Raw genomic sequence first — 14,599 nt, forward strand, 5'->3', positions numbered from 1 at the left:
TTCCTCCCCCATCCCCCCCCCCCCCCCCAAAAAAAAAAGTAAGTAATTTTCTCTGTGTTTAGTGTATTTCAAATACTGTCAACAAGTCATAAACTGTTACCAGGAGGTTGCCTTCTGTTTTGCTTGTTGCCAAGATTAGAGGTGATATTCCTACCCTCTTGAAATCAGTGACAAAGCTTCCCTTGACTTCAATGGGGAGAAGATTTCATTCAGAACAGAAAATAATTATCCTATATTTTCTGAAATGGAAGGAAAAAATAGCTTCCTTTAAATTCATACTTACCTCTTTTTTCAGATACTACCATGTAAGAATTATTTTTATATATGTATATATTTTGAATATAGAAGTTATTTGAGTTGGTTTTAAGATTTGAAGACAATAATTGACTTATAAACTATTTTTGCATCACACAACAGACAAAAAGAGGAGTTCAGAAAGCCCAAAAAACCCAAAACCGGCAACAACAAAACCACACCAGAAAAAGCACTTCCCTTTACAATTTATTAATGTGGATTAACTATCTTTCCACACACACACAAAATAATTAGATTGAAAATGCTTATAAAGACAGAGTTATTTTTACAGAATGCTACTTAGTGGGAATTGAAATAGGTGGGATGAAAAAAGATAGGTAGAAAACCTTCTATAAATAACGTTGGACTTTCTCACCTGTTAAACTCTGTACACTAAGAAAAGTTCAAACCCTTCTAACTTATCTGCAAGAGCATTTTTCAGAAGACAAGCAAAATGCAATAGAGTTGTAGACGAATTATTCAGATAATAACGTTAGGATGCATTTCCAGAAACACTGAAGTATACATAAGTGTCAGGACTACACCATGATCTGGTGGATATGTACTTAACTTTGCAGACTCTGGGGGACTCCCTGGTAAATTATAAGAAGACCCAAACATGCCAAACATCCAGCAAAAGCTGTGAATTCAGTATCTACCCAGGGGTACAAAAGCCCAGATTTTCCTATCTGATCTCTGCTATTTGGAAAATCCTTCTTTTAGTGGCAAAATGGTATCAGATAAAAATTAGGTAATAAAAGCAAAGGATCAGGTAAGAATTCCTTGGACATTAGCCTATTCCAGGATTAGAATTTTGTTCATTCTTCATTTCACAAGGAAGGTCCATGCAGAAGAAAAAGGTAAGCAAGCATAAAACACCTCAACTCTTATCTGTCTGAAAAAATAAAATTAAATTAAAGACAACCACCAATTCCTTGGAAAGGAAAATATATTTTAATTGGATGTATTTATACTAAGCTGATTTATATGTTGATGCTCATACGTCAGTTTAGATATGGTTTATCACACCATAATCATGGTTTAGAATTGCCTGCCTGATGAAATACTTTGAAATAGCTCCTCTGTAATTGGTATTCCATGCTAACTCCCCATGTAAATATCCCTTGTGTTACCTATTTGACTTCATAGCTCCAGGAGTGTAAGTGTACCAACCCACGATACCAGGGAAAGGTAATGTGATTCTGCAGCATGCCACTGACTTTAATGCACCCATCCTCACCCTTAGTGTGCAGAGCAGCTAAACATAACAAAACAGTGTTTTGCTCGACTGCAGTTTCAAACGCTGGTCATTTCTACCTCATGTAGTGGTTTCTGTAACTGAAATAATGCAAACTTGCTCCATGTTATGTAGGTAGTCTATAAATCAGCTCAAAAACTGAGCAATCCTTGTTATCCATAATCGATACAGAATTTTTGTAATTAAAATGTGGAGTAACGTTATTTAGAAATCAAAGACTCACTGCTAATCAATAGGACTAAAGCTCTCAATTAGTGTTTTCAAAACAGAAATCCAGCAGGGCAGTCACCTTCAGAATCACTTTCTGCTGAAACTTGAATTATTTGTATGCCTCTGCACGTTCCTGTTAGTGAAAAACTGAGGTTCTGCTGACATCTGTTGATAAATGTCTGAACAGCAGAACTGGTGCCTTACAATTAAGTAAATGGCATTTTAAAAACACAAACAGAAGTAAAGGTATGGACCTGGCTTCTTTCTATAGCAGAAAAGCTTCAAGTCATGGTCAGATCATGCCAGGAGAATGAGACTGGGGAAAGGATGAAAAGGAAAGGTAAAAACAAAATTTGCTGGTATTTTTTTGGTAAGATGTTCCCCCACAAGAAGGATGAGGTCACTTCCTACTGAGTCAATACGCAACCTGCAGTGAGTCAAAGTGGATACGCTGATTAAGCTGAAAGAAATCGGCTAATGACTGGATGATCAGCACAAGTGTAATTAATAAGAGACCAGAATGTGTTTTTCAAATGACTGAGTTCATGCTAACATGGAAGTGTGATGACAATGACCACTGTGAGATATTTAAACTTGGGTTTTGTTTGGTTTGGTTTTGTTTTTTTGAAGTGCAGGAAGAATTTTTGCTTACTCAGCAGAGGATCCTCAAAGCTTGGCAAAAAAAATGATTTCTAAACTCTGCTGGAGGGTTTTAGAAAAAGTAATTATTTTTTTCTAGAAATTTCACTTGCTGCTACAGCACTAAACAATTAAATCTGGTCTCAAAGCTAAAGTTATGATAAAGTCCCAACAGTCATCTCTTTTATCTTTGTGTTAGGTAAGGAAAGGGAGCGTGTTAAGAAAAAGAGAGAAGATGGCTACATCTTTCATGGTAAGTACTTCTGTTAACAGAATGCATGCTACGCTCTCTTCCATTTGTACAGGGAGCACATGCTCACTGCTAAGAAAAACATGTTTTGGGCCATGTTTTAGGCACTGCATAACTTGTAATAACTGCTTCCCCGATAAGGAAAGTTCAGACGGTGCAATTTTGCTTCTTTATCTTCTGTTCATGTGTGAGCTCTCCTCCTTCCTCCCCCTCCATAAGGAACAAAAGGGAAATTTATGTTAAAGAGAAAATTCACTTTCTGCCCGTCCCTGGTGCTCACCTTTGAAAGAATATTACTACTTGTAAAATACGAGCCAAACGATCTTATCTTGGACAGCCATGCATGTGTGTATCTTTGTATCTTCCCACTTTCTCTGTATGCGGGATGAATTGAAAGGTGTTATAATGGATAATTACTGTGACTACTTGGCTGCTTGCCAGGCCGTGTTGTAATTACTGTGCACTGGTTTGAGAGCGTTGCTCTAGACTGATAAATAGGGGCACTCCTCTGCCAGCTGCACAGAAGTGTGCGGTCTGGCTGCCCTCTTCTGGCACGTCAGAGTTCTTCAAGTGCCTGAAGAACATCTGTCTGTAACGTCACTGTGTGACAGCTGGGCTACTTTTACTGCACAAAGCTGATCTACAGATACATTGTGGAAATGTCTGGGATATTTGGATGCATGGCTGCTAGGTCAGAGGTACTTATAAGTATGACCAAGATGCTAAACATCCAGGAATTCTGGACAAATGTGGGATGTTCACATTAACGGTGGACAACATTTTCAGGCTGAAGAAGATGACTTTTTCTTTTCTTTTTTTTTTTTTCTTTTTTTTCTTTTTTTTTTTCCCTACGGGAAAACTGCAGCTTTGAATCACTTGCAAGTACTTAGATCTGTACAAACTGCAGTAGAGAGGACTCAGAACTCTGACAGCTGGACAGCCAGACTCAGAGGGCAGTGTCAGTGGTGCAAACACTGGTTGGAGGTCAGTAACCAGCAGAGTACCCCAGGGGTTGGTTCTGGGTTCAGTCCTGCTTAACGTCTCTATGAATGCTCTGGTTGATGGAGCAGAGAGCCTCCCCGGTAAAGTTATGGATGACACCATACTGGGGGGAGTGGCCAATTCAGCAGGAAGCTGTGCTGCCACCCAGAGGGACACCAACAGCACAGAGAGGGGCTGACAGGAACCTCTGGGGGTTCAGCAAGGAGAAGTATGAGGCTGCACCTGGGGAGGAACAGCCCCAGACACCAGGGCACCCAGCTGGAAAGCAGCTGTGCAGAAAAGGGCCTGGGGGTACTGGGGGCACCAGGGTGAGCATGAGTGGCCATTTGTGCCATTTATGTTGAGATGCCTGTCACTGTTCTTGGCTGCATTAGGCAGAGTTGTCAGGAGGTCAAGGGAGATTATCCTTCCCCTCTACAATGGTAAGGTCCCACCTGGAGCACTGTGCTGGGCCCCCAGTACAAGAGAGACCTGGACATACTGGAAAGGGTCCAGTGGAGGGCCACCAAGATGCTGAAGGGCCTGGGGCACCTCTGCTGTGAGGAGAGGCTGTGAGAGCTGAGCCTGCTCAGCCTGGAGAAGAAGAGGCTCAGGGGGATCTCATCAGTGTCTGTAAGTGCCTGAGGGGAGGTTGCAAAGATCACATAGCTTGGCTTTTTTCAGTGGTGCCCTGTGCTCAGACAACTAGCAAACTTTTGGCAGCACAGGAAACACCAAGGCATCTCCATTTCCTTGCTGGCTGCATTTTGTGAGCACTAGTGCAAAAGGTGTAGTTGGCCTTACACAAGATTAAATAGAGCAACAAGGTAAGAAGGAAAACTGTCCAAAAGAGAAGGGAAGACATGAAGATGCATGGATCTAAATGAAACTGATTAATGTAGTTAGATCAGTTATTAACAGTGATCGCTCTTGTGTGGCCTTATTCAGTCACATGTACACAATCCACCCCCAAAGTAAACCCATTTAGAGATGTTAACTCTTCTCATTAAGTGTATCATATCAAGACACATTTCTGAGTTGGTAAATATGAGGGTCTGATTCAATTTTTGGAATATTTTATATCATTGTCACACTAACCACAACTTTACTGGGGACTGAGCAGTCTTTGGGCTGCTCTTGCCTGTAGACTCTACCATGTGTAAACATTGTTGCCTCCAGCTCTGCATCACAGGTACACAGGAGTTGCCTTGGTAGAGAGCAGTCAAACTCACCCCATGGTAAGCATGGTTTTGTCAGGGTTGTGAGCTGAAACTTTGAAGCAACATCAGTTTGGAAGGCAAGCAACCTGGCCATGCAGCTGGTCAGATGACCAAGAGCTACATGCTTCCAGTATTTTTGTGACACGAGAGATCACTATGTTACTTCGAAGGAAAACTGTGAGTTTTCTAACACAAGAATCCCTATTACAAATAAACACCGGGATGGTGATGCTCGAAGTGATCCACCCGGAACTCCTAAGGGAGCGTCCCGGGAGCAGCCGGTGCTGGCATGGCGGCCTCCAACAGAGGGCGCTGCCGCCTCGGTCCGCCGTCGGCCTCCCATGTCTGGGGCGGGTCTTATGGCGGCCCCGCTGCGCCTTGGCCGTGCTGCACGCTTGCTGCCGGCCGCTGCCGCTCGAGTTGCAGCCTCGGAGCCCCTTCCGCGCCTCTCTTCCTCCTCTTCTCGCCACTCTGCTCCGCCTCCCGCCATGCAGGCCTTCCAGTACCCCGAGGTGTACCGCGACGAGGCCGCCGTGAGTACGGCTGGTGCGGGGGTAGCCTACCGGGCGCCCGAGGCGCCTCTCACCCGGAACTCCGATTCGGGAGCGCCTCGGCGGCCCGAGCGGCTTTGTCGGGGGGAGCCTCCCGCGCTCCCTTTCGAGGCCCTCTTTCTGTTAGCGCCTGGGGTGGCCGGGCGCGGGGATGGGCCGTGCGGGGCTGCTCGAGGCGGGTCGCGGCGTTCTGCCGCTGCCTCTGCGCGCCCGGGGGCGGCTGCGGCCCTGCGGAGCCGGGTTTGGGGCTCGGGCGACTTCCCAGCGCGGCTGGGAAATGCAGGCCTGCCTGGCTGCCTGAGAGGCACTGCCGGCTTCTCTGTAATGGTGCACCAGGAACGTAATGTCTCTGTGTTCCAACGTGGTACACGCGTGGGTCGCCGTGTGAGTTTGTCCGGTATTGTGCCTGCTTCACAATTCTTCCACAACCTGCTGCGCTTCGTACACCAGGCTAGGAATTATTTGCAGAAAGAACTTTGCTTTTAACCCAAAATGTTTGCAGAGATGAGCTGGCACTGGAAAGACTCGAGTATTTACTTCTGTAGTGAAGTGGAAGGCTGAACCTTACAACTCCAGGTATCTTGGTGCCTTATGTATGCTGGAGCAAGTAGGCAGATAGAAGGCTAATTTGATTGCTAAAAATGGTTTTCTTTCCACTAGCGTGTGTGCTTTGCTGAAAGGTCGTGAGCATTAGCAGGAGGGGTGTAGTAACTGCCAGAGGCAGAACCCGAATTTACACTTCTGGGTGCATCCTCTAGTCACGTTTTGAGATTTCACTTAAGCATCTGGATTTAAAGGAGGTCTTGTTGTTGGTTGGTTGGTTTTTTTAAGTTAGTTTTCTAAGCTAGCTTGTGGAAAGAATTAAGATTTTTCCTGTGCATTTCTCTGGTGTTCTGTGTTGTTATTTTTTTTTTTCCCTTAAGGATTATTGTTGCCTCAGTTCTTCCACCAAAAAATGATAGAATTAGCAACTCACCTGAGAGTAAGGTGCTGGTGTCCTCTTCTTTTGCTTCTTAGCACTATGTGCTTCTGTTGAAATTCCTAAGCAACTTTGTTTCAGTGTGGCTTGTTCCCTGATAAAATAGTTCACTTGTATAAATGTCTTTTTTTTTTTTTTTCTTTTTTAAAGTATTGTCTCCTATTAATTCAGGTATTGGATTACCATGGACACCAAATCAGTGACCCGTATTGCTGGCTTGAAGATCCTGACAGTGAGCAGACAAAGGTAACCTTTCTTTGTACAGAAATGGCTGTCTTAACATGGATCTCTTTTGTAGGCTATGTGTATGTATTCTGTTCTTAGAAGCCCTGCCAATAGGTTTAAAAATCTTACCATTATGAATGTAGGTGTATATACTACACCTGATGCTTAGAGGTGCCAACAGAGCAACACTGTTATTTTGCACCTTGTGTTAAGGTTGGTATAACAATTTGGAGAACTAAGGCCCTGTTTGTCTTGCACTGATTTTCAACAAGTCTATTTTCAAGATTGCCCTATGACACTGAAGGGGAGTGCTCTGTTTTTAAGATCACTTTGCCTACTGTCGTAAGTACATCTAAAATTGCCATATTAGAACAAGTCAGAAAAGGTAGAAAGAAAGTTTTTCATTTGCCCTTCCTTCTTCTTACAGTGAGAAGTATGTGAATCCATTTTGTGTGTTTTGAACTTCATCCTCCTCGGGTTAGGCTTTGATAATGGCTTTTATTACAAATATTGCAGTGTGCGATCTAGTATAGCTAGACTCTGCTACTGGAGCTGGTGTTTCACTGAGAGAAACCCTGGAAAATACTGAAGTGTGTCTGTGAGCCAGTTCCTCCAATGGTCATGGCACAGGGAGTTGCAAGGGTAATGGCAAGAAAGTTGTAGGTGGCAGTGGAGTGCAAGTGGGTTGTTTCCTTAGAATGGCTAATACCTTTGTGACAGCTGTAGTTAGAGAGCTACAGCTCTAGCTTCTATCTACTGGCTGGTTCCTTTTAAAAATAATTGTGTAAGATATCTTTCTGTTAGTGAGATTCCTTTTAGATTCACTCATATACGTGCCTAGCATAATGACATTTTGATGAGCTACAGGATTTTTAAATAGAATTTGCTGTAACAGTTAAGACTAAGATAAAAACATGCACAGCGTTCCATTCCCTACCTGTAAATGTGTATCTAGGATTTATAAATACTCACCTGTATTTAAAATTGTTATTTGGGACTGTATTGTAGAGAAAAATTCATCCGTAGGCATTGACAATGAAAATTATACATGTAATAAGTTTGGAGTATTTTGATATTTTAATGATACACTTAAGAAATGGTACATTTAGGATAGTTTTGTATCACATTTAAAGGGATTTATTCATGAGGAGATATGGTTATATCTTTGTTTTATAACGGCCATGCAGTACCCACCCACTCAGGTGGTTTTCAGAACCCTATGGAGGAGGGGTGGCACTATGAAGATGCCAAGAGGTCACCTTTTGTGTCACTGCTTTTGCTATGTGCTGTGAACAGACTGGGGAAGAACAATTGAAGGCAGGTGAATCTCCTAGGAAGGTGGTATTTATGTATGGGAGATAAAAAAAAATAATAATGAAAGGAATGGGGAATTGCAGCATTCTTGTAAAAATGAAGCCACCCAGGCACAAGGTGTCATTTTGATAGAATGAAAATTCTGTTACATCATACTTACCTATACTCCAGAAAACACACAACTAGGCAATGCTGTTGTGGAATGATGCAAAAAGTGGAAAGAGTTCCTGTGTGTCTGAGTACTCGAGCAGGTCATATTCTTTGCTGTGTCTCAGGAGTTACTGAACAAAGACAGCGAGTATTTTGCTTTCCTTTTTTCACAGAGGTCAGAAAAGAGTCGTGAAGCAATAAGCCTTTTTCATTTGCTCTATTACTCACATTCTTGTGCTCTACAGCGGAGGTTGCTGACAGCTGCTCTTTCTTACTAGCTTTTCTTAATGGTTTTATCTCTGTGTTCTTCGGATTGTTCTGCAGGAGTCCTGCAGAATAACCATTCTGTACTTACCAGACCCTGGTAAAGGGACAATTGAATGACCCTACAGACTTCAGAGGGAATTTCAAGTGTGCTTTGTAGACTTTTCAAACCTTGAAGTCACTAATCTTGAGACCTGCATCTTTTCTTACTCTTCCTATGAGTCCTGTGTTCTCTTTATGCTCTATGTAATATCTCACACTTCCATCTCTTTTGGGGGAAGATCAGGTGTCCAATGTATACCCCCACCAATAGGCTAACTTTAATTTTCCACATATTAAATACAGGACTAGAAGAATTACTTTGGCATTTGTGCCCATCTGCAGTGAAAGAACTCCCACTCCCAGTTCCTGTTACATCCATGCAAATCAAGCATGTTGTAAACAGGGAAAAATTCTGGTTTATGCTAAGAGTGAAGGCATTTATAAAGTTAGGGATCTTTTCTCACATGAGAACAGTCAGAAGTGTTCTGTAGGTGCTGTTGAATAGTGAGACAACTATGTTGGATTCTACTTCAGAATTCCTGACTAAGCAGAAGTAGTCAAGCATTGGAGTGGTCACGATTGGTGTTACTTTGTTTCTGTTGACATGAATTGGGAAACATAGTTTATATTTCTGGCAGTGTGGAGTAAAGTGCAAGCAAATGATACTGGTTTCAACTATGGTTCACGGCTCTAGTTGACGCATACTGTAGGTTTGATAGGACTGACGTGGAAAGAAATTATCCAAAATGCCTGTAAAGAACCACAGTCACTTTTGCTATGTCTAATCCAAATGATTTTTCTTTTTGTAGTTGGCTTAATCAAGTGTTTCTCTAGTGATGTTAGAGTGTAGGTGGTGCTGTACCTTGTCCACTGTGTTCTGTAGATTTCCATTAAATGGGTTGACTCTGTGCTTTCTCTGGCCTCTCTCATTCTTGCACTGACTGGAATGTTTTTGTCCCTTTCTTGCATCAGTGTAGCCATCATAAGGTGATTTTCTAGGGATGAAGCCTTTAGGTAAATGAGTTTTGTAGTGGAATACATGCTTAATTCAACTCACCCAAAGGCTACGTGACACTTGGATCTAAGAAGGAGATAGTTCCTTTTGTAGTAGCACACAAGCTACTTTTAATTAGATGAGAGTCTGATAGCTCTAGAGATCTTTCAGTCAGGTCAGCAGTGCATGTAGCTTCCATAAAAAAACAGATTATTGAAGTCTGCAGGTGGGTAGCCAGTACTACTGCTTCTCAGATGCACAGTCTTTGAGTTGACAAAGCCAACCATCAAGTAACATGCTTACATGCTAGGGTGTCTTTTTTTTTTTCTTTTTGGCTTGTGTGTGCTTGGTAGATGTAGTTATGCAGTTACAAGCAACTAAAAATCCCTTCTGCAGACACATAAGTAGAAACCGAGCGCCTGATTAGAGAAGGAAGTTCCTGTCTTACCTGGGAGAAAAAAGGGCAGAACTGCTCTAGTTCTGTTCAGCCACTGACTTTTAAGACAAACAGGAAGATTTTTTGTCTCATTTGAAATGTTCTGCTACTCTAAAGCTCTTCTGTTGATGATCTAAGTCACAACTGCAAAATCACACTTCCTCTAGTGTCTTGGGTTTGGCTTGGTTGGACTTCTTTAACTTCTTGGCATGTTTTACCCTTTGTGGGATGTAAGCTCTGTTTTAGACTAGGAAAGTCTTTTGCTACTGTACATCAGTCACTTGTATACAATATCTTAGCTCACTAGAACAGCTTTGTAGACAGGAATGTGCAGCATATCTCAGATGTGAGGGATGGAGAAGGGATAATAAAGCACAGGTTGTGTAGCAGACAGTTTACTTTGGTATTATGAACTGGTGTACGTCTGGATTGAGATTAGAACTGAAACTCTCAAAACTAAGATTAAATGGGTTTGCAGTTAAAACTCAACAGTTTTTATACACATTTTTGGATAATCTTGCAGTTAAACTTTGAGTTTTGCTTTAGTAAAGACCGAAGAAGAGTGCTAAGGAGCAAGCCACCAGAAATTTCTTAGTTTTATTTTGGAACATTTGATTTAAGGTACATGCACTCTTGTAGGAGTTGAACCAAACTGTCTTTCACTGAGATACAGAGATTTTGGGGGATAACTATTAAATGAACTGTGAATTCTTTATGAATTAACAATGAAGACTGGTAATGTTGCAAAAAACAATTTATATCCCAAGACTTCTCCATGGAAAATATACTATGAATGCCTTGGGTAATTTCCTTCTTGAATAGAAGTCATCTTGTCAAGAGAATAGCATAGTAGCATGTAGCTGAATGGATTGTAACAAAGCATTGTTTAAAAAAAAAAAAAGTGCCATTTGTTTTTTCATATGGAATTTAAATATAAACTTTTTCAAAAGTAGCAGTTGACCTGCTCAAGTGATTGTCAAAAACTTCCGCCTTATGTAGAACATCTCTGGCCTTACTACCACCTTTGCTTTTCAAAATTACCTTATTTTCTGACACGCACAAGTATATACCTTACTTTGACCCTTATTCTTTCTTCTGATAACAAATTCTCTTGGTTAAGGGTGCTGTTAGTTTGTCAGGTGTAGATTTCAACAGAGGAAGTATTTTCTCTGTAGGTTCATGAGAACGTATGGACAATTGCTGTAGGTTCTGTACCCTTGGTTGGCATCTGTTTAACTCAGCATGGTCAACGGAACTGTCTGCTGTGAGACTTCTATTGGTAACATCTGTTCCTGTACTTCACATAGAGCAATATTTCAAATATGAATTGCCTTTTGAATGTGAATGCAGACTTATGATTAAGAACAGATTCCAAATTGGACAGAATGTCTCAAAAATCTATAATTCCTACCTTCTTTTTTAGACAGTGATGATATTCCGTTTTCTAAGCCGTCTTTTCATCTTTGGTGTGTATTAAGTGGAAGTGGCAAAAAAAAAAGTTTGAAATTTCTTTAAAAACAAAATTACTAATAATTCACTTGACTGCAACAGTTAATTTGTAAGCATGTTGTTGTGCAATGAACACTTGCAAGGAAAAGCTTGTGTCTCCTCTCTGAGTGCCAGAGGCGAAAGCAGATGTGGTAGAAGTGTGACTGCAGTTAAAAGTGAGTAACACACAGTCTCAGTGTACTCTACAGCAGTGTTACTGTTTGGGTCATACTTAATGTAGGGAACAAGGATCTGTGCCAGTTTCTTTTCTACTAAGTTTTTTTCCCAGGTTTAAGTTCTTTTTGTCTTCTGATGGATCCTGGGAATGTTAGTACAGCAAGGTAGAGGCTGCGCCTTGTTCTGATTGGAACAATGTTTTGGCTTACCACTGGGATGTGCTGGATCTTAAAGCTGCCTTTGTCAGTTTAATCTTCAGGGGGAGAACAGAGATAAAAATCAGCCTTCCGTAGCAGTGGTTTCACCTCTTTCATTCTTGGGGGATAATTTCCTGACAGAGTCCTCACTGGTGCATGGATTCTACTTTTGATTAAAGGTCCATAAGTCATCATTTTTAGCCTTCTTTTGCATCTTTCTCTTTTCGGTGCTATACTTGTTGTTTTTCTATGTCATCCTGTCATCCAAGTGATGACTTGCATGTAGACAGCACGTAAGTTCTTAAACTAAAGCATTTCTGCACTTAGCCAAGTGTTCTTAGAGCATTACTAATTTTGCACTTGTGTTTAAAGCTTATCAGTTTCTGTATGTTTTGTTGGACACGAACAATTATCTTCCAAATGGAGAGTGACCAAAATTAATGTACTTTCCCCCTTATCGTGTAGCCTGACAAATATCTGGAAACAAATCTTGGCATGTAATGCAACTGTTGGCCATGCACTACTGTGGCATCGGGGTGCACAGGAGAGTCTGTTAACCTCTGTGCCTCATGAAGCCACTCATCACTGTGTGAAATGTCTGTAAAATGCTACTAACAGACAATTTTGTTCTATTCTTTCCTCTTTTTCACCTGAAGAACTGTTAGATGGGTGAACATTGAAAGCAATTGCTAAATGTATGTCAGGTGCTTTGTCTAGCAGCTGTCTTTCCACAGGAGCTGTGAGACATAGGCTGGTCAGTATGGTTTGTAGCCCACCTGCTCCCATAGGTCATGCACTACAGTGAGATGCAACTCAGACATTACTATGCACTGATCCACCTGCTTTGTAACAGATTCAGGAGAGGGTAGAAACAATAACCTTGTTCAAAGGAGCTGGGGAAGAAACCTGTGTTAAGCAGGTGATAAGAGTCCAGCATTTCAGCTTGCTACATTGCAGTAAAAGCTAGAGGCTGGGTTGTGCATGTTACTGCAGCTGTCTTTGGAAAGCCTGGCTGAGTTACAGCTACATGCACTGTGTACATCCTTTCTAGCCTGTATTCATGACAGAAGAGTCTGCATGTCTGCCTCCTAACAGCTGTGGTTCACAGCATGTTGCCTTAAGACGTTGGGTATTAATTTTATGTTAATGCACTGTGTTGTAAGTAGGTCTGATGAAACACCAGGATAGCACCATTTTTTCCATCTCTGTAATGGGAGTGGCGGCCTCTAATAAACAGCTGAAGTGGCAGTAGTTTTGGCCAGTGGATTTAAGTGCTTACATCTGTTTGGTGGAGCATTCTAAGGAAGCCAGACCCCTTAATGTTCTCTTCCCAGAGATTACATATGTTTCTCTTTTATAACTAAGGATTTATCTTTGGACAAGGGGAAAAATGCCTCATCTGTTCTTGTGAAGGACAGCACATTGGGTTTTCCAAGAAGTATTGACTGGGGCCATTAATCCAAAGTGTTATGTTAATAGAATGAACAGATTGTGCGCATGACGTTTTGTATCATCTAGCTTTTCGCAGCCCCTGAAATGATAGTCGTGGCTGTGGGCAAAAGGGACTCTGTTCATTATCAGTTTTCTAATCTATCTACAATAGAGGACTTGAGCGTTATATATTTGTGGTGAAGTAAGAGAAGGTGATTTTTTTTTCCTATGTGTTTTCTGTAATCTATATTCGCTTAAATGGTAGTGGTAAACTAAGAATTTTTTTAAAGAAAGAGCTTTGGTGTGTTGTGTTGTTTTGTTGTGTTTTGTTTTTAAAAGGGAGTGGCAGGAATCTGGCCTGTCTTTAGCCTGACCACTGACTCCCTTAATATGTGTCCTGGAGAAAGATAATTCAAGGCATAGAATCAGTCTTATTATGTGCTGCAACACTGTAATAATGCAGGTAGATATGTGAGATTGTTTAGGTGTAACTCTACACACCCTACATGGGCAGAAAGAATGTCTGTGATTAATTGCATCAGAAAATAGTGTTTCCTGTAGGAAGTACATGTTTTTGCTTGAACTAATGTACTTTTTTTGGGGTGGGGGGCGTATTATTTTCTTTCAGGCATTTGTGGAGGCTCAGAACAAGCTTACGGTACCCTTTCTTGAGCAGTGCCCTGTCAGAGGACTATTCAAAGAACGAATGACTGAACTCTATGATTATCCAAAGTACAGTTGCCACTTCAAGAAAGGAAAAAGGTACGTGAGGAATGTCTTCGTAAGTGACATAGATGAATGTGGAGCAGGTCAAAAGCAAATACAAGTTAGATAAATTATAAGCTATACTTGCATTTATTCCTTTATTATTGGGAACTAGGAAAGGCATGTGTGTAAGCTGGTATTTAATACATGTGGTTGCATGATGCAGAGCACAAGGTGCTAGAGTGTTTGCGATTCCCAGTCATATTATCTTCTTGTGCATTTGTCATCTTTTTAATAAAAATAGTGCATTTATCAAAACTCTAACTACAGTGTAGGACAGCTGCTGTAAAAATAAAACTGAGCTGTTTCTTTGAGGGTTTATCACTGCCAGTTAAAGACACTTCCTCCTAGAAAAAAAGCACAAATCTGTCAGGTACATGTTCTAAATATTTACTAAAACCAAACAAGAGTTGTCTGTTCCAATAATCTCAATTAATTTGATCTTTAAGTGAGCACCTACTTATACCAGGCATGTTTTCACTGGTAGGCACAGGGAGGAGCAAAAGATACCTCAGTTACCTTAAGACTTTTGCATTGGTATTGAGAGAGATCTGCAGCTCTTTAGTTATCTGTCCTATGCTGTGAGAGAGGGCGTAGATTCTTGTTATTAATGGAGGGAAAGTATACTGTGTGGGTGTTTTGGTTTGGGGGAGAGGAAAGGCTTTGTTTTCTGTTTGTTTTTTGGTGTACGGTGGGGAGCTGATGTTGATTTGTCACTTACATGACACAGCCTG

The 14,599-nt window shown here is 41.3% G+C and overlaps 1 protein-coding gene across 4 annotated transcripts in view; it reads left to right on the forward strand.

Moving 5' to 3' along the window:
* Positions 1-761: 761 nt before the first annotated feature.
* PREP (prolyl endopeptidase) overlaps positions 762-14,599 on the forward strand; it is a 97,844-nt gene continuing 84,006 nt past the window's right edge. The window contains exons 1-4 of one of the 4 annotated variants that reach the window (XM_040697159.2): positions 762-1,154; positions 2,601-2,654; positions 6,554-6,628; positions 13,729-13,862. In XM_040697159.2, the coding sequence (XP_040553093.1) occupies positions 1,140-1,154; positions 2,601-2,654; positions 6,554-6,628; positions 13,729-13,862 (278 nt within the window). In that variant the 5' untranslated portion in view covers positions 762-1,139. Of the gene's footprint in view, positions 1,155-2,600; positions 2,655-5,193; positions 5,390-5,485; positions 5,980-6,553; positions 6,629-13,728; positions 13,863-14,599 lie in introns of those variants that run through there. The other 3 variants (NM_001006410.2, XM_046938879.1, XM_046938878.1) reach the window with 3 other exon arrangements.

Source organism: Gallus gallus, chromosome 3 (assembly GCF_016699485.2).
Source record: "Gallus gallus isolate bGalGal1 chromosome 3, bGalGal1.mat.broiler.GRCg7b, whole genome shotgun sequence".
NCBI lineage: Eukaryota > Metazoa > Chordata > Aves > Galliformes > Phasianidae > Gallus > Gallus gallus.